Source organism: Ischnura elegans, chromosome 3 (genome assembly GCF_921293095.1).
Source record: "Ischnura elegans chromosome 3, ioIscEleg1.1, whole genome shotgun sequence".
Classification (NCBI taxonomy): domain Eukaryota; kingdom Metazoa; phylum Arthropoda; class Insecta; order Odonata; family Coenagrionidae; genus Ischnura; species Ischnura elegans.
In genome coordinates this window covers 102650525-102671716 of record NC_060248.1, presented here as the reverse complement: position 1 = coordinate 102671716, position 21192 = coordinate 102650525, and the positions used below count along the sequence as shown (strand labels likewise).

General features: G+C 36.2%; 1 protein-coding gene across 2 annotated transcripts in view; it reads right to left on the bottom strand.

Annotated features, from left to right (window-relative positions):
* The window catches only part of LOC124156267 (prolow-density lipoprotein receptor-related protein 1), a 217868-nt gene that overhangs the window by 144481 nt on the left and 52195 nt on the right, over positions 1 to 21192 (bottom strand). For both annotated transcript variants that reach the window (XM_046530694.1, XM_046530696.1), the window contains exons 2-8: positions 13751 to 13867; positions 10160 to 10303; positions 9663 to 9794; positions 9322 to 9435; positions 6908 to 7030; positions 4823 to 5119; positions 1251 to 1413 (exon numbers count right to left, since the gene is read on the bottom strand). In XM_046530694.1, the coding sequence (XP_046386650.1) occupies positions 1251 to 1413; positions 4823 to 5119; positions 6908 to 7030; positions 9322 to 9435; positions 9663 to 9794; positions 10160 to 10303; positions 13751 to 13867 (1090 nt within the window). The remainder of the gene's footprint in view (positions 1 to 1250; positions 1414 to 4822; positions 5120 to 6907; positions 7031 to 9321; positions 9436 to 9662; positions 9795 to 10159; positions 10304 to 13750; positions 13868 to 21192) is intronic.

The following is a 21192-nucleotide window of genomic DNA, read 5'->3' as shown; positions in this document are numbered from 1 at the left end:
TTTTTAAATTTACCTGCAAAAGATTTTTAACCTGATAGACTATTTTTTCATGATTATTACGGATGGACATATGCAGGATTTTTTTTTCAGATCAGATCTGGATTGGATACTTGATTTCAGGTGTCAGATCTTAGGATATTTTCGGGTCCAAAAGCATTTTTAATTGTCTGCTATAAAACAAAGTCATTATTTCTACAGGGTCCACACAATCAAAGGAATGCTATTTTGATTGTAATATGTATTTTAATATTTTCACTGATTAAAATCATTTTTACAAGCTTTCAAGATATTTTTAAAAAGCACAGATGGCAATAGCAGTGGGGGGAATACAGAGGAACTTTTTTGCTAGCCTCTTAACGGCAGGAAGAGATTCCCTTGTCTTCCAATATTTAGATACCCAAGAAGTCTAAAGAGAAGGTTCACAAAAATATTGTTCAACCTATTTTGCACAAAGGTCAGAAAGTCCTTATTCATCTCACAAACAAGCTCCTGAAATGCATCTTGTTTGTACGTCAACAACTTACTACAATTTAGATATTGCGGATTCCATGCAACGATATGTGGAAGGCTATTAGAATCAGTTTTGATCGAAGGATACTTATCTACTGCTATTTTATGATTAAAGAGAATGACAATCAAAGTTTTGATGACTGAGTCATGCTCCACGGCACTAAAAAAAAACTAAAATAACCAATGAAAGAAAACATCAAGAGGGCAAATTTCAAGAAAACCTTCCGTTAATAGCCCGCTGGCCTTGATGGTGCCGGGGTAATGTCCCATCTGCCAACCAAGGCCACAGATTAGAATCCCACCTGAGTGGATTTGCCACCATCCAGGGAATGGATACAAGTACATAATTGTCAAACAAGTAAATTGTATGAAAGGACTATCTAGTCCTAAATTTGCTTGTAATAAAGACAACATTATAATTAAAATTAATTTAGTGCCATGGATAGTAATCCAGTCGTCAAAACTTACATTGTCATTCTCATGCAGGCTTTATTGCTGTCCAGTACCAACTATTTTTACACAATACCCTTTGGCACTACTTGAATACAAAAGGCAATTACTTGACAATTTCAAGATTTAAATAATAAACACTTAAAAATGAAACATAATTGCACTTTGCCACAGTATGTGCCACACTTCCACTATATCTTGCCTGAATCAGCTGAATTGAAATAAACACCATATGACCTTAGACACAACAACTGCATGAAATGATGGGCTCAAAACATAAAGAATCTTACCCTCTAGCTGGATCCAGAGCTATACCCCTGGGCTTGCTTAGGTCCACATCAATTAATATAATACAGGCTTTCATTGTAGCATTGCACAAGAAAATCATCTCTCTTGTATCATCCAGGAAGTACCAGTTCAAGCTCACCCAATCCAAAGCAATATGAGTCATAGCTAAAACGAAACAAGACAAAACTTAGATGAACTACAAATACAGATTTAATAAAAGAATGGCTGATTATTAGAGGCCCGTAAATTTCGCGAGACGCGATATCGCAAAATAATGTGAAATAATGCGAAATAACATGAAATAACGCGAAATCAGTGAATAAAAACGAAATTTCGCATTTTCTGCGATTAGAGGTGGATTAGCGAAAAAAATCACATCTAATGAGTAATTATCTATTAAAGCCTAAGCCTTCATTGTTTAATGCTGCCGACGTTCATTTGCTCTATCTCATTACAATTCCATGGTCAATTGGCTCGTTTAGTCTCGCTCATAACGCATCTGCGTAATTTCCTGCACTGTAGTGATTTCTCCACCAGAATTTGCTGTTAAATTTATCACAGCCTCTCTCTTTGATTCCTAAGTATCAATCCTGAAATGTTTAGAATGAGGCGCTTTCTCACCTGAAGAATTAGATATTATGAATTAAAAATGTGAGGAAAGAAATTTAACGTGGCTGTGGAAGAGCGGAAATACAAGCTCACGCGACCGGTACGCGTCAATGCCGAGCATAATTCCAGCCATAGAGGGCGCACCGCCGGGCCGGATTGAAATGGGCGCCATGGTTACCATGGCGGCCGTCAACGGCTCCGGGTCGTCAACTGCGCGATTCGATTCATTTAAAGACATCCATAGACACGTATGGTAATTTGAAAGCACGAAGCGCTAGCAGGGGAGGAAGGGAAGGAAGGAACAGAAAGGATAGGAGGACAGGGGGTTCTCCTTATTAGCAGACGGATCGTCGGTTATTCGGCTCTCTACTGAGCTACAATGCAAAAAAAATCATTTCAACATTGGCCAAATCTAATATCTAATTTTTCAGGTGAGAAAGCGTCTCATTCTGGATGTTTTAGGATCGATAAATGAGAAATAATTTTTCAAGTTTATTTGAATCCGATTATGTTTTGTTAAGCGTGCTTCTTTCACTGCCTTCCCTGACCGATTGGCAACAGCTGTAATCAAAACTAAGCGATTTTGTTGTACCTAGCTGCTGTCCTACCTTCCCTCAACACCTGGGTGAGGGGTATCGAAAGGGAACCCATGATATGAAACATTTCAGGTAATTTGTAAGTTATACAGTACTATGGTTATACCATAGCTACCCAGCACTCAGTTTGAAAACACCATCGTCTAAGGTTGTGTTTTGCGGTTGGACTTTTTTTAATCGTGGTTCCAGCTTTAAATATCGAACGAAGGATAGGAATTTTAAAATGCCAATAGCTAGTGAGACCGTTGATACCAGGGCAAGTGAATTCAGCTCAGAAGGATTTCATGTGAAAGACAGAGTGTTACTGTGCAAAGTTTGTGATAAAAGATTTTAATTTGAAAGATGTGACACTTTGTTAAAGCACATCAGTAGCGATACACATAAAAATGCGAAAAAAAAGGGGACCTGCTAAACGACAGCTATCATTTGAACACACAGTCACTCAGTCAAAGAAAGCAAAGGAGGAGCTAGTTGTTGCTACTACAGAAGCATTTTTGACTACTTGACAAGCCAAAAATTCTGGAATGACTCTCGAAGTATACACATATGAGGTACTGGGAATATGCCGTTTGCTGATCATATTCACCAAGACTACATACTTGAACCATTCATATACCTTGAACCAATATAAGTTGAACCATTTCTTTCATTTAGTTTTATTAGAAATTTTGTAGAATCGAAATTGTGTTAGATGTTATGTAAAATGCTTAATAAAAGTATAAGTATTCATGAAATGTGTACCATAAAATAATAAAACGCCCATAGATGTGGGAAAATTGTAGCATTGTAATAACACCGCCAAAATTTTCTATAACACCGAAATCACATGGTTTTAAAACAAATTTTAGCAAAAAATAAAACCACTTTCACGGACCTCTACTGATTATCAAAATAGATCCAAAGAAGTACTGAAAAGGATCGGCATTACACAAATGATTTTTTGCTGTACAACGTAATTTTTTTGTACATTTATAATGCTTGGTTCTGTGCTAGGGATATAAGCAACAATTGAGAGAGAATTTAAATATGATTTCATTTACACCAGCAAATAAAATATACTTTTACAAGAATGGAAGATATGAAGCAGAGGTGGCTCATCAAATTGGTAAATTTAGATACTAAATATCCCGAAAAGACACATATTTAATAATAAAAAAGGACTGAATAACACAGACTAAATCGTGGCATGATCAGGGGTGAGGGGCCACAGGGGCGCAGCCAGGAATTAAGGGTTTTTAGGCGAAACTAATAATTACGGGTGTGGGGTTATTGCATACCCACCAGGATGAGCAGGAGTTGTGGGGGGGCCCTCCTCCAGAAAATTTTTAAGAATAATAGTTCAAAATGGCGAGTTTTATAGCTTTCTGAGGGATATTTGATAAATCCTAGCACTATTCTATAAGTAATACTGATCCAAAAAAGTAAAATGGATTAAACTTAAAAATTTCTCTGAGCTCTGAGGGGGAGGGGGGGGGTTTATCCCCCAAAACCCCCCCCCTCGCTGCGTCACTGAGGGGCCACACCCTACACCATGATTTCAGCATAAGAGGATTAAAATTCAGTTCTTCCTATTGTACCACATATGTATATTGAGTTGTGCACTAGGCCTCATGCAGTATGGTTTCACTTTTTCGATAATTTTTATGGTATAGTTAGCCATTTTCAGGGTTAACCATGCTTTTACTGACGATGCATTAGACTTTGAATATTTAATGACAAAGAATGATGAAAACAGAAATATTTCTGGTGTTTTCAATCTTGAAGTATGAATGTAATTGTTTGTTAATTTTATATTGACTTTAGCCTTTTAGATGCCCTTTAGCCTTGCAGATGTCTGTACTGCCAATGGTGAAATGAATTTATATTATTATTATTATTATTTAAATGGCGGAAAATTGATAAGGGCTTTTGTTTATGCTGTCATCACGGATGATAACTAAGGCTGTCATTTTGAGGTCATTATTTGAGCTCCAAACACAGGAGAAAATATGGCAACATTTTTTTTTATTTAGTTTCACAAATGATTTCATGCTAATTTTTTATCACTTTATGTTTGGGTGACATTAAATGTAGGATATCTATACACTTCTTTAAGAGGGATTTTCTTCTCTACCTATAATCAGTAGATCTTTAAATTATTGTTGGCTATTAATTGTATTCCAATGTTTGAGAAGAATTTGAGCAATCTAACATTGCGGTCTTTTGATTCATAAATACAATAGGCAAAAGCCTGGGCATTAGAGAAAGCCAGAAATACAAACCGCATGATTTATATCCCAGACTATGCGAACTTCTCTTATGGCAATTATGGTTCAATACTGCACTCTCAACACATACTAAATGATAAATTTATTGCCCTTGCCACTTACATTCCAGGGAAAACATTGAAGGAAGTGGAGGATCCCAATACTCATCCAGGTTGTAGACTAGTGCACATCGAAGGGACACTTGGGTTATATTGTGGCGTATATAGCACAGAGATTGGTTTCGGTGATAAAAATCAAGCGCAAAAGTGTGATGCTGCTCCTGCATTCCCACTGCCACCCTACTTTGAGGGCTCCCAACTCCTTTGCTGCTCCCTTTGCCACACTCACTGCCATCCAGCCTCATACATTGAATGTCCTGGCCAGTGGCAAAAATAATAGCACCAGGATCATCATGGGGAACTGGAATGTACACAAATATAATTTTAGTAATCGGGAATTGTGGTGATATATTAGCATAAAATTAACATACGTACTTACAAGCAATAAGTTTATTTTATTGTTTAAATTATATATATATATACGTTAAAATTCTATGATTGAATACAGTATCTGTGAAATAATTCTCTTGTTATTAGAGTAGCTGCATAATCAAAAATGCAACAAGCATTACCACCAACAAGAAATATGTTAAATTTTTCAACAATTAACATGTGTCAGAAGATATATCAAATAGGATCCATTAGACTTTTATAAAAAAAATTTAAAAATCTGACAAAAATAAAATAATCAGCATTGGATAAATACTTGAGGCCTTGCTTGCCTCCTCTGTCTTCTACACATTCAATTTAGCATGAAACTTTGCCACAAACAGAAGTCCCTAAAAGGGGTTGAATGTGCCACCGTAAGACACCACTGCAGACACTATCCATTATTGTTTTCATCCAAGCTGAAAAATAGACTATACCGCCCATTTTTGATAGAATAATTGCAAAAGGTGAATCTATGCATCAGCTCTAGTGAATATTTTGTACGTGGCTTACAATTATACCAATTAAATATTAAACTTAATCAATTTTTAGGGTTTTTTTTAAATGCATGCCTTGGCAACGCATGTCTTGGAAACTCATGAACCTATCAGGATGATTCGTTAGGCAGAGTTAATCTATTTTCCTTTATCTACTAAAAGAAAGTACCATCATACACTCAATTAGTGACAAAGGACAACCAATTCAATAACCATGAGGCCATGTAGAACATTTTTCACACTGTGAATGATACCACCAACTGTCTTTCTCTCCTGTTTCCTTTCCCTCCACTCCCCATTCCACCTTTTTCTCTCGCCTCCAAGGCCTAGCACCCAAATGAAAGCCTCTATCCCTAGAAAATAAGAAGAATCGTCTTCACCCAATAAAGGTCTGACTTTCCCCACCTTCGCCTGCAATAGTTGGTGTTTTGTTTTGGGAACCAAGGGGATCATAGGCACAAGCAGCAGAAATTCAAGAAAATGTTTTCTGAGGTAGTTTACTTGCTAACCCTCAGTGACTCGTGCCCTATTTGCAAATGTGAGAGTTTGAGCCCACTAGGTGACTCATATTAGCAGCCAGCTTCCTCAAAAGGGGAACATCGAAGGAGGAAATGTGATGCCCAGAAAGATATCTATTTCCTATTGTTTTCATGTAATCTGTTCCAGAAAGACCTTTCTCACTTCTCCCATCCTCCAGATTTGTTCTTCCCGTCCAGCCACCATAACCACGTTACACTTTCGACAGAGGCTGTGCTAGCGGTGGCTTCTCACATTATAAAAACAGTAAAAAAAAGTTGATTTCAAATCGAGGGTAACCCCCTTTACATGCTTACTCGCTACAACATAAAGGTATTAATAAGTTCCAAGAATGACGAATAACATTTGTAATAAGGGTTTTGAAAAATTCCAAGTGATACTCAAAAATATACTTTGTGTGAAAATAATCTTCATAGCAAGATAATTATATAAAATTATTAGTAACTGACAATTCCTGATAAATAAGTTTTTCAGAAGGCAAGAGATTACATGGAGCACTTCCCACTCCATGCATATGCATTGATGCCTGTAAAAATAGGAATATTTTATTTTTAAAAAGTAAGGTACCAATGGATGAAATAAAAACAACTCTTGAACGCCACCAGAATAGATTTCCTCTAACTCCTAACATGTAAGGTATGGCATACAAACAACCAAGGTTTTCAAGAAAAATATTCATTACAAACCATTAATAGCTTTGCAGGTATGGTTAAGCTGCTCATAGCCCTTGACACAAGAGCATTTATAAGTGCCTGGCATATTTGTACATATTTGATCACAAATTCCGTCCAGTTGACATTCATCAAAATCTGAAATAAAAAAGAGAAAATGTCACTTGAAAAGCCTGGAGAGATATGATATAATTTGCATGCAGCCATGGTAACAGACAATCCTTCTTATGAAGTAAACTCAACTTCCCAACTTTTCTTCTCTAGCTACACTTTCAAGTGAAGTGGGATACCTAGCCCTTGTCTGCCTAGGTGATTTAAAGTTTGCCAACAGGGAAAATTCACAATTTTTATAGAACTACTAGAATGAGAAGATTGCTACCTAAAATATTCTGTCAAAAATTTTGTGGATGAATAATATTTTATAACTGTAATATCAGTCTCAAAAATAACTGTTTATTGGCTGCTTGAAAATATGACGTCATCGGAGCACAAGCACATGACGTTACTGCCTAGCATCACTATGGAGCAAGGAAGTTGATCGAAAGTGGTAAGTGCTAAAATGAATATTTAGTCAAAATAATTCCAGTTGTAATGTCTAACTGCAAATTTTGTATAAGCTGTATTGCCAATGGGTTGTTGAAAGACATAAAACAGATTGTTAGGGGAGATTTGGAAAGCCTTATTTGATGATAAGTTGATTGTATTGACTAACAGAAAGAAATAATTTTAAATGAAGGTAATTAGGCAAGATAAACTCAACACTTTGCTAATATGATGCCCATTACATTCACTCACTTCAAAACTTACAACTTTGGCTTGTTTTCTTTCCGTAGGTCACAGTTGAAGAAAATCCGAGTAAATAAAGCATACAGAGTACTTGAAACTTATTTCTGTATCTGTCAACTACTTTTATGATTACTTTATAAATACCAATTGACTCTGAACTCTGGCCGATTGGAGAAAATTATCTGTGTTCTGCATGGTAGGTTACTAAGTAAATACCATAGATTTGTAGCTAGCAATGGATGTACATATTAATCTCATAGGGCTTGAAATAAATATTTATAATTGTTTGTAAAACACCTTTTTCTAATTGCATGATTATTTGCTCATCTACTTGCTTTTACTCAACACATCTTGGAAGCAACAAACCAATCACTGTTTTTTTCAGGAAATTAGCCACCATAAGGGAGTCAATCAAAGCTAATCTTCCAGTTGGATTGTACCTTAGAATTACTAAATCCCTCTTCAGTCAATTAGTCCCTAGAGGAACTCCTTAAAACGTCTATGATGTTTATTTACTTCGATCTCTTTCAATCAAGCTTATCAAGCCTCTGATCCTGTAGCAAAGTGAAAGGTGAACCGTGCAATGGTGTCAAACCATTGAAAAGGTGTTTCAGGTCATATGAGTTCATGGGATTTTAGAAAACTTTTTATTGGCATTTAATAACATGTAATGACATTTATGACACTCAGAGAGAGCTATGGCTTATATATTTGGATTTGTGAAAAACTTTCCTACTAAATGAGATGTAGTAGCAGAATATAAAAAATTTCATGCATGTTCCCCATTCATGAAGGTGTCAACCATACATGAGAACAATGCAACATCAGTTTCGGCCAATCCATTTGAAAATTATACTTATCGATTCCTAAACATTCCAGATTATATGAAAATTGACTTCTCATACATATTCCCATTCCCATGTAGGTACTCAAAGAGCTCACTTCACTTGATATTTGCCATTGTTCCAGGGCAAAATTTAATTGCCAAGCAAAAATATTGCAGTCAATGGAGCAATTACTTTAATTATTCCTTTAGCTGAATGATGAGTTATTTCCAAGGTCACCCCAAAATCCATTATAAATTTTGTTATTACACTGGTCATAAAAATGACATCAGAACTCAATAAGACTAATACAAGAAAACAGTACTGTTAAAATGTATGCAAGCAACTCAACTGGGTAAGAATTACAGGCTTGAAGGAGTTTTTTATAGTCTGAATATTTGACAGAAGTTATGTAGATGGGTAACCCAGTAGTCTGCCTAATCATACATAAATATTCAAAATTCACTAGTAGACAGCAATTTTTGTGATGAACACAAAGACAGGATAAAACCTGATGGCTATGGAATGGAATGGGGAAACAGAATCAGGGCTAGAGCCATAACATAAGATTCATTACTCAGATGTATTTTATTTTGGCATGTACTAAGAGAGAGGGCTAACCCGGGAAAAGACATCAGAATATTACAGTAGGCCAAATAGATAAAATATCCGCAAGAGGATACATGCGAGAATCGATACCAGATATACCACATTTGTTTTACAAATAAAATAATTGGAAAAATGAGCATTTAAAGCACAATGTGTGATGCTGACCTTCACTGAATAGCATTTAACAAACAAACTGCAAACAGTACTAACCTATACATTTTGTCCCATTAGGCTGTCTGCCCTCAGGACAGTAACACAATGGGCCTTTAGGAGAAGGTTTACATCCATAGGAACAGTTTGTGTTGCTACAAATAGATTCATTGGCTGAAAATGTAAAGAAAAAAATTATATACACATTTTATGCTGTTTTTATCAGTTTTATCAGAAAGTCAAGTGCAATCAATAAAATTTTACCCCAAAAAATAATACTCAGCTGAGTGAGTGAGTAATGTGAATTAAAATGGAAATAATTACATCAACTTCAATTATATAAAAATATTCAACACATTAGGTTTATAATAATTATATATAAATTCTTCAATCAAGCTTACCACAAAAATCTCCTTCATCTGACTGGTCTTGGCAATCAGGCCTTTTGTCACACAGATTAACAATAGGTTTACATGTTGAAATACTATCATTACAGCGGAAATAATTTGAAGGGCAACTTTGTCCTTTGGAGCCTGAAAATACAAAATAGTAGCAATTGAATATCTGCTAATATGTATACATCATTCTTTTCTAATCAACAAAACAAGTATCATTATACGTATTTCAATTGGTTAAATAGATGTTCGAATATCCCATGACAGAATTCTATACATCTATACAATATTTTCACAGGAAAATGCTTACGTCATTTTCTTCTATGCAATCTGCAACAGTTAATTTTTAAGTGACATAGTACATAATATACTACAAGAACGTTGGATGATAAAAAGATCCTGAGAGACTCCTATCCATCGATAAATGGACAATCTTATGATTAATAATTTGTAGTCTTTCATTTAAATGTGGTAGGAATAATGGCATAAATGAAATTACTTACACCTCTGTACATCTTCATCTGATACATCTAACACCTGATTTGGTCCAAATCCACAGTCTGACTCTCCATCACAAATCCAACCAAGAGGGATACATTTTCTACTACTGGTACACTGGAACTGGCCTGGTTTGCAGCCTGCCCGCACTGTGGTTCATTGGAGGTTGAAAATATAAGCAAGCATTAACTAAGACAAAATAATTTTTTGCTTCATTCAAAAACTGAAGAAAGAAATGCAAAAACAGACAAATAGCAACAGCAATATCATATTAAAGAAATAATGTATCCCCATTCAATTTTATTAATTAAGAAAGTTTACAACAATAGCAAATTCTAAAGACAACTCTCAACTTTGGGAAAGAAATAAGCATGAAATACCATGCTCCCACTGAGGTCAGTCAAACACTATGATGGGCAAGAATAGGAAGAGTGAATGGGAAAAACCTTTAACTGTTTACTGAAGGTCAGTTATAGCTTAGTTATTAGGTATAAAGCTTGATGTGACTGAAGTGAGAAATTTATTACAAGAAAACTTCCTTGCTGGTACTTATCAGCAGCATCCACAAAATAAGAAAATACAACCAAGTAGATGCAGAAAAAGTAATCAGCTATAAGTGAGGGAAATGGTAATGTAGGACAATTATTAGGGTGGAGATGGGATAAAATAGCAAACAGGTAACAAACAAAGAGAATTTGAGGGAACTGTACAGAATACCAGAGAAAGATTTTCACCATAGTTACACCATAAAGAATACTCACACCTCTGATCTACACCTTCTCTTAGTTCCACTTGTTAGAACAAACACGATTTGCATCTCCTCACCCATTTTATCCCACTCAATCATGAGGAATACTTCATCGATAAGAATGAAAAATCACTGCACCTCCATGAAACTTACTTTCCAGATTTAAAAAATTCGTATGTTCCTTATCGCCTCTCCTTTTACACATTTCTCCCCCACCACCATTAACCCTTAAACCTCCTTCCCGTGTATGGTACAAGAATGGATATCAAGAATTGCAAAATACAACAAATAATATGGTTAACGGATACAACATTGATGAATAAAATGCAGTGGATGAGGTTGATCTCCAACCAAGACTTTTTATTGTGGAAATAGGTAGTGACCTGAAGGATAAGGAGGTTAGAAAAATGGTCTGAGTGGCCAGTGGCCAAAATAATGACCAGAGGATTTCCTGAAAACAGAGCTAACGGCCACCAATGCAATGTTAGGACTTAAAGCTAAATTCTGAATTAGGGAGAAGTGCTTTTAAGGGTTATGAGTCGACAAATTGAGGCTAGACAAAGGAGTGCTTGGGTGACAAATTATTTGTGACTACGGAAGGGTAGAGTCAAAACATGACATGATACAGGTAGTGATAACTTGTGGAGAGAAACCTACAATATTAATTACCAGAACATAATTGCTTGGGTATTCTTGATTGTATTAAGGCAATGGGTAGTCTTAACAAAATAGGTATTACATGGAGGGAAAAAGAAATATGTATGTATTGGAAATTTATATAAGCTCAGATTTCATGAGGCAGCCTCTGAAAACTAAAGGCTTGCAAGCATTGACCAAGGTGTTAGACAAGCCTGTCCACTACCACCATCCCTGCGTAATATGTACGCGGGAGGCATGGGAAAGTTAATATATTTGCTGTAGAGCCAATTCTTCTGTAGTTCATATAGCAATGGGACCAAGTGGTGGGTCAGAAAAACACTTCATTCTGGACATCCCAACGAGGTGGTACTGCATTTGGCAGCCTCTTGCCAATGGGCACACGGAGAGGGAAGGAGTGGAAAGACCATTGCTTGAGCCCACTGCAGCAGGGAAATATGATACACGTGCACACACCAACCTTTTAACTCAAGCACCTATCTTCACTGAATGCAATGCACAAACTGTAGAAAAATAATTAATTTTCCATAAGGAGGGGTGGAGGCTGTGCATGATCCACCTGTGCATTATGTCACGGCAACTAAACGAGGCTGGTAAGTTGTGAAGTTTGATTCATTAGAAATCATGACATTGATTTTTCAGTCAACTAAACACTTACACCACTGAACTAATGAAGGAAATTGATTTAAAAAACCGAAAGTCATTCAATTTTTTAAAAAGGATTAGGAGACATTTTTGGGGCTTAAAATAAAAGATATGGTCCAAATCTTGAACAAAAAGCAGGTTTTAACCACTTGGGTAGCACATTGGAAGAAAACAGACACAGCCATAAGGATAATAGGAGCTTGCTCTTGCAAAGGAATTTTTTAAAATATAAAAGAGGCAATGAGATAATAAGGTGCAAGAGTGCAAAGAAAAAACTAGCAAAGAATCTGATTTGGATTTTGGCACTCCATAGTCCATAAATGTTGGACATTTCGGAAGGAGAAAAATAAAAGATCAGAAGAGAGCAAGATGTGGGTTGGAAGGAGAATGGAGGTGCAATGGATGGAGAGGAAAAGGAATGAAGAAGTATGAAAAATGGAGGATGAGGAGAGGAAACCTCCAGGGGGGTTAAAATGGACACAGAAGTTATGGTTGGAGTGATTGCTTTAAGGGAAGGGATGCTGAAAAATGTGTTGAGAGGGGAGGATATCATTTAAGCAGAGAGGGGAAAGGAAGAGACCGGGGTTAATGGATTGGGGGTATTTATCATTTACGTGAGGTGGTATTGGTTCTAATTTGACCCCTTTCCTCCCCCTATATGAGATATAGATGCATTTGCCTTGACCACTTTGGCTTGACTAGGCTTGAAAATGGTACCATGATAGGGCCCGAAAATCATGTAGAATACCTAGGGAGAGCCGAAGAAACAATAATACTCCCTCTCTTTAATCCTCCAAAAAAAAACACAAGCTTAAAAATAATTTATGGAAACATAACATAGAGAAGCAAACAAAATATCCTCCATCAACTACACATTATTCCTGTACTTCAACTAAATTTTTTTCTAAAGTTAACATTTTCTTGATTAGGAGATTCCCAAATGGAGAAAAGATACTGGAGAGGGGGAAAAATTAGCACAAATGTGATACCTGTTCACAAGCTAACATCAACAACATATATATAACCCTTTACATTTTTCATCAATTTGAGTGCTACATATTCAGTCATACTTACTTAGCCCTGCTTCTAGAATTGTAGAATGGCTGGTTTACATCCCATTTTGTCCTGTATTTCCTAGAACCGCCATGCAAAACTTACCTCTCTATGTTATAGACTTATAAATCAGTTACCACTATAGTCAACTCTATAACAGATGTATTCTATTTCATGACAAGCAACTTTTAGTATTAATAAGTTACATGCAACAAATACTGAAGGATTTGGGAAAAAAATTAATAAGGATTGTACAAAAACACTAAATCAGGGAATACAATCCGCTTATTCAGCTGCTATGTAACCTCACACACATGTGACCCCTAAAGGCCTTATTGAAAGCATAAATATTTCATAATTTTAATTAGATGGATTTCCATTCGTCATGAACCAATGTGCCACAGTGCCAATTCAGATATTGTTGGTGCACAAAAAACAATTTTGAAGCAAAAAGAAGATAAAATGAAGTCTGTTTGAAAGCAATGATATTTACCACACTCAGGAGGCTCATCAGACCCATCAGGGCAGTCTCTGCTGGAATCGCACTTCCATCTTAATGGTATACACTGCCCTCCCTCACAACGAAAAAGGCCTTCAGGACATGTGCCAGCTAATGGAAATATATGCAAAAAGAAAATGGATTACTTAGATTTAAAAATTTTAAAGGGTTTGAGGTATATAAGAAATATAAGAAGAAGGAAGGGCTAATAAATGGGAACCTATGTTCTATATTCAATAAAACCATCAAATGTATCATGCTGAATATATCACAAAAACACATCAAAATCACCACCCATACTAAAGACAGGCATTGCATATTTTTAGTATGTACAGCTGCAAAAATATACCAATAACTATTTGTTAAAAAATGGTTTAGAAAATGTGAATAATAATAATCGTCTCACATATTATGCTTCAAGGCCCATAAAGAGGAGAACTTCACTAGATTTTATTCATATATTCATATGCTCCCTTATCTTACTCCTTGTAAAACATTGCATAAATCCACAGTTTTCCAAGAACACAAAAAGTAACTGATATATAAACAGTTATCAACACTATCACCTAGAACTTCAGTTTAATGTAAGAGAAAAATTATCCATTTGTTAAGTTACAACCGATAAGTTTTTCCCACACATTGTACGCCTTAATATTACCACCTAAACCACCGCAGGAGGTGTATTATAACAATTGGATTCTATACCTAGAGCAATGCATCCCACTGCGAAGTGGCAACGTTTTACCCATAAATTATTAAAAATGTAAATTTGAAAAAAATTACTCAATGGTAATGCCTTAATCGAAGGCAAAAATATATAAAACTTGAATCACATACTGTAAAACATTAGCACTACCACGCAATAGTCCTATTGGACTTTACCAATTCGTTAAATACATGCACCAGGGTGAGTAAAATGTTCCAGGTGCAATATTTTAATACCAACTGAATAACACTGGACGGCATGAAAATCGGCCCTGATACCATTCCTGCTGATTCTTACGTAAAATGACCTCCTAAATCCGAATATGAACTCCTTTATTTTCCGTCACCCACCATTTTCGGGGGAGCTCCCCCCCTCCAATTTTCATCACTTTTCGGTCATTTGGAGGAATTAAAAGGATTGTTTTAGCATTTAAATTTTTTCTAGGGGTTTTGAGGGGAGCGAAATCCTAAACACTAAATATTTATGGTAAAGAGGTAGATTTGGAGGGAAACAGTCTCCGTAAATTGTGTAAAAACGCATTGAAAATTATCAATTTTGCATTTTTTTTGCAAAATTTCACGTTTAAAAAAATTTCCCGCTTCCATTTCACATCATCCTCCCCCGAATAATATAAATATATAACAACTAGAAACATCAGTAATAATAAAAATATTTTGCTGCATAGCATAGCAACAAAAATTAAATAAATATAGAAATGGCTCGGAAGATTCACTTTACTACGATGGCCTCTCCCGCCTGTCCCGCACAGGCTTAGACGGCAATTCTCTTGCTTTCGCAGCTAAAAAAGGAAAAGTAATACTTTCTAATTATGCGAATAATATAAGATTGAGATTTTTATACTCTAATTGGAGTTAAAAAGTATTCTTTCTCCATAATCATGGAGTTCCACAAAGTATCAGCCTCTCAAATCAATTATGTACATATATTGAAGTTGACGTCACCTTCCCTCAGTATACCTCTAATGATCGCAGAGTCAACTCTTTCGGTGTTCTGGACAAGGGTCCTTTATTCTAAGTAGTTTAAATTGTGCAAAACAATTAAAGTTGTTGTACTCCGGCTTTTTCCGAGTGAATGTCAGTATGTGGGCTTGAGCTGTGATTATTACCGTGATTTAATGTGTAATTATGTTATGCGTGTATAAAAATCATCCTCATCGATTCAGCTATGTTTGTGGTGAATTGACTTAAACATTGCAACAATAACCTCTTTCTTTAATTATTAAAACTGCATATAAATTTTACTCTGACTGCCAAATTGGCGGTCAGGGCTAGGATTAAGCTCCAAGTGTTTGCTGTACCACTTGTTACAGTAATTTGACAAAATACTTGGTCAAACTACTATTACTGCTTCTGAACTGCTTTCTTTGTGAATACAACAGCCGCGTCTGAGAAAAACATTACATCTTACGGAACTGGCCTCGGCGAGAAATCTTCACACATGGTTATAACAATGTTGCTCATGTTTCCCTGGTTCCGACAGAAAATGTTCACTTGCCACCATTGCACATCAAACTAGGACAGATGAAATATTTTGTGAGAGCAGTCGACAAGACAGGAGCTTAATTTCAATTTTTAACTTAACGTCTTCGTTTTAGTGAGGCTAAAGCCAAGGAAAAAATATGTGGGCCCCCAAAATAGGAAACTTTTCCAAGATTCGACGTTTATGAAACACCTGGGTCATAAATAGAATTGAGCTTGGCTTGGATTCTGAAACGTGTGTTAGAACTTTTAGGGTGTCAAAGAAGTGATGATTATGATGCCCATGTCGAGGAATTGCTGTCAGGGTATTAGGCCATGGGGTGTAACATATCAATAAAAATGCATTTCCTTCATTCACACCTGGACCTTTTCATAGGATATTTCGGAGCAGTTTCAAATTAACATTGGGAACGGTTCCATGAAGATATCACCAAAGGAGAGGAGATTTTCAGAGAAGTTGAATGCGGTCATATTGGTATGTATATTAGGCCTACTGCTGGTTTTTGTATGAGAAATTTCTACCCCAGTGTATAAATGGAAATCAAATACCAAATTACTTTTGTTATTCATCGTTCTTCACATTCCTTATTTTTCTCTTTGTTGCTGCGCGTGTGGTATTGAGGGCGCCAGCATGGTAGCGTACCTTCTGAACCGTTGGCACAAATTTTCATTATTTTTTCTATGCCGTGAGCTTAAATATTTTTATTATTGCTAATATGAGCTGTTGATATATTTTTCCATCATTCTGGGATATTTCGCGTAGGGGAAGATGAAATGGGAGCTGAAAAATGAAGAAAATAAGTGAAAAAATTGTGAAGAAAAGGAAAGGATGATTATTTTTAATGCGTTTTTTAAATCATTAACGGAAACTAATCCCCCAAAATCTACATCCTTATCATTAACTATCATATTTTAGAACTTTTCACCTCTCAAAAACGTATTAAGAAGTATAAATGTTAATATAATCCTTTTCATTCCTACGAATAATTGCAAAAGTGATGAATATCAGAGGGGGGGGCTGCCCCCCGAAAATGTTGGGTGATGGATAAAAACGGATATCATATTCGAATTCAGGAGGTCATTTTACATTAGAAACAGCAGGAATGGTACCAGGGCTCGAGAACAAATTATTTTTTGCCATCCAGTGTAATCCATAAAAAAGTAGATTATTTACTCAATTTCCTTTCTTATTACTATTCATGTTATATTCTCATGCACCATTCATTTGTTCCCATAGTTTTAAGAAAATGCATCACTCCCTCTTAATTAGTTGTAATTTGACTTTTTCTAACATATCAATTGTTTAAAAGTTACGTTATTATCCTGAAATTTTAAAAGAGCATACAGAGGACCCTGGTAAAAAGCTGACTGAATCTCAATAAATATTTTGACCCTGATAAAACAACAAGCAATAAGTTTCACATTGAAAAATATGTAAATTTTGATATGGTCTACTCTATTAACCCTGTAAATTTCAAGACAATATATCAAGTAATATTGTGGAAAAATTAACAAGAATAAGCAAGGAAAAAAGAACGATCAGGCACGAGTGATGCATCCACTCAAAACAGGTAGACAAGCATGGAAATCCTCATATTAGTTCAAAATGTAAAAATGCTGTCAAAAAAAGGCTTACTACTAAAGCTTTGAGGTACTTTTAAATCATCCACTCTTTCCGTTTTTCAGAAGGCCAAATCAGAATTTCAGATAAATTACCAATATTTCGTGACAACTTTAAAATATAAAGCAAACAATTGCTAACTATTTTTTTTCACAACTCTGAATCTATCACCTTTCAAAAATAAATGTCTCAGTTTCAAATAAAGCACATAAAATTTCTTACAAATTGTACCCGTTTCGATTTTACTCCGGCTATCTGTTTGGACTCCAGTGCCATATGAAAATCGACGTTTTTGTTCTGTACATATCTACAAAAAGCACTTTCCACTTAATTAAATAAACGAGCCTACGATGATTCGGCTTTTAATTTTTGATAATTGACTTGATTTGTTTTGATTTTTTATTAATATTTCGAACAGAGCTGAATTCGAAAAAGGTCTAAATGTCTCTCATCACGTCAAATAATATGCCCATTGCAAATACAAGTTTGCAAAAAGTAACAGAAATGATCATATTTGAGATTTCTAAAAGTACTCAAAACGTAGTTTCTGTTAATTACTGATTCGATTTTTACTCTATGCAAGCCCTCTTGTCGTTTAATAGGTTGATAAGTCTGAAAATGTTACGATCCGCTGCGATACTATCACAGAGCTTACGTACGCTTACTTTAGCTCTATGGATACTACCATGCTACGCGAATTTACGTTAACCAAGGGCAAGGGGCGGCCCCGAATGAGTTGCACAGAACAGGAGAAGAAAAACGTCGCCATTAAAAATTTAGCGGATAGGACCGTGGAAAGGAGCTGTATCGAACCAATCTTAGGATTTGCGACTTATAATTATGAGAACAGTTTTCTTCATATTTTACCCAAATTTGAAATAATCCCTCCACGGAAATGAAGTTCGGAGAAGCTAAGAAGTATCGATGCGCTAACCGCGTTCGTTAAAATGCGCACCCCGGGATGACACGTTTGAGGAAGGATCACTGTCCTAACAAGAATTTAAGAAGGCTCATGTACAGCTGAAATGAATCACTAGCAGATGATTTTCTACATATTGCAATTGAATACACGAATTTTTTAAAACGAAAGGGTACTTTTCCGACCACATTTCCTTCAAGGAAAGTCAAAGATGTTGAAATATTAACGCCCTTGACGTCTTACTAAATTATCGTTGCGTTTTACAATTTCTTCCCGTGAATTATTGTAATACACGCAATGTGGAAAAGAGGAATGAGTCTCCTGAAATCAGACATAGACCAAGAGCAATGGCCTACCACGCTTCCTGCAGAGAAACCCAGGGATTTGAGTGTCCTTGACGGAATCCTTGATACTTTTTGCAAAATATATCCTTGACTCTGTCTGCATAACTTCGTATTTCCTTTTTGTATATTTCTTTGTATCAGCACAACGTTTCTTAATTATTTCACGGTGCCGAAAAATAAACCGGATGAATCATAAAATTTTTAACAGGATGAATCGGGTTAAGGAAATATTGAAACAGCCAAAAAATCAGTCGTGATAATTGACCCTTCTAAGCCAATTAGCCATTTGTTGGAAAGAGTAAACCGAGTTGAAGCCACTTTTCTATGCATATCAAACCTCAGGCACATTACCGCTGAGAAGTATTGCATACCATCATGGTACAGAGGAAAGTACTGAAATCCCTAAACGATGACCTCAATACGTCCCTGCACAGAGGATTCCAATGCATAGTAAAAATGTAAATCGCAGTTACAGATAGCGAAGGGCAGCACCTAACCGTGAGAGCATAAAAAATCGATGCTGAAGCTCAAAAAGTCATGAATAAGGTGGCATCAAGATGTTAACTCCACTCGACGTCGATGAGGAAGCTGGGGAGAAAATAAATGGAAAATATTTGCCTTCGAGACAGTTTGAGTACACAATTACAAGAAAAATAGTAAAACATCTAGGTTGAAAGTACTTCGAGTTCAATGCATTACATTACACCGTGACCGCAAGCAATGAGAAAGAATGGGAAAAGCAAAAAAAAAAAGTTCAATAACTACTTTGAATTTATAGCGTATTTTAAAATTACTGTGTTACAGGCTTGTAATTTAGTTTAGGGAAAATTGACAAAAATAACTTCTAGGAATTCAACTTCACTTATTAGGCTAAGAAATGAAGAAAAATCATACATTTTTAACAAACAGAACGACAGGCCTAGGAAACATGACTGAGGTTGCGATGGTGCGTTTTATGCCACGAACCAAATACTCGTATTGAAATCCAATGAAATTTTAATCCCTGGGTATGAAATAAAGTGTTGGTCGCAAGAAAAAACGATATCGTGATGACTCAATTTATCTATTCCAAAGAAGGTAAATATTAGAGGTGGGATGAATCCAAAACTTTCTCAATTTTAAATAATAAAATAATGTGATGCAGCCGTTCGCAGACATTACAGCCGACAAATAATACAATGTGTTTGTTTTTAAAACCTTGGAGGTGCCACTCTTTTCTATGATTGTTTATTCTTCAAGTATTACCTGGGGACGGTAGAATTTCTAGATTCCGAGGGACAGATCCTTATGCCAATAATGTAAGATCAATGAATGGCAAAAAAGATTTAACAGCCGTCGGTTCAAATTAAAGTTCCGCTTATCCATTACTTCCGTGGAACGTCCTCTTTCGCCACGGGTTTCGCCTTTTTTTCGCCATTTCGAAGAAATGTGGAAAGCTTGTCTAAAATCGCCATCCCCAACGGTAACGACGGCCAGGAAAGCGAAGTATCTCAAGTCGGATCTCTGGTCTTTGGTAGATTATCCTTGCCCCACCGGGTAGAGCGAATATATGCTATTGCTCTTGTCGCAATAAGCAGATTAATAATCCAAAAACTCGATAAATGCGACAAATGAAATTATGAGCCTCTATTTTATAACCAAAAGGAACACGTCACAAGGAAATACTTACTGTCAGCTATCCTTGCACGAGGTAAATTTTCTGACTTACCTCGCTGGAACCTTTCCAAGCTAGAAGGATCGATAGACGGCTCTTTAGAAGGCCCTGTGCGTACTAAGCTGACGGATCACGCTAGCACTTGTCCTATTGCACACACAAACTTACATCCTCCGAGACTTCAGTACACTATATTTAGGACGCTGTAATTATTATTTGAGATAGGCGTAGTCTAAATTCAACCCCCAACCACGTGGATTCGACTACTGCGCGTATCCACCAGGGATGCCCTCATCCTCCGGGTACTACTCCTAATGAAGTTTATATGAATAATTCCTAATTTGTTCTCACAACATTCAATAGATATGCTTCCGACATTAGAGAAAACGTTAACCTTACACAGAAACTTGAAGAAGGAGATATCTGCCTGTTTTAATTTCATTTATATTCATTGTATCTATTGATGACACTAAAAACTTTTCAGAGATGAAAAGACGACCAATAAATACAACAATATCAAAAATACGGCCCTCCGTTTAGCTCAACTTTCCTCCAGTGAACGCCGCTTCTATAGCATACTCCATCCGCCCCTCGATATCCTTCCTAACTTCCAGCTCTCGCGGTCCCACTCGAGAAAATTCTAGATTCGTCCGTGGACGAGGGAGCATTGGGAGAGAAACGTCATGGGGTGGG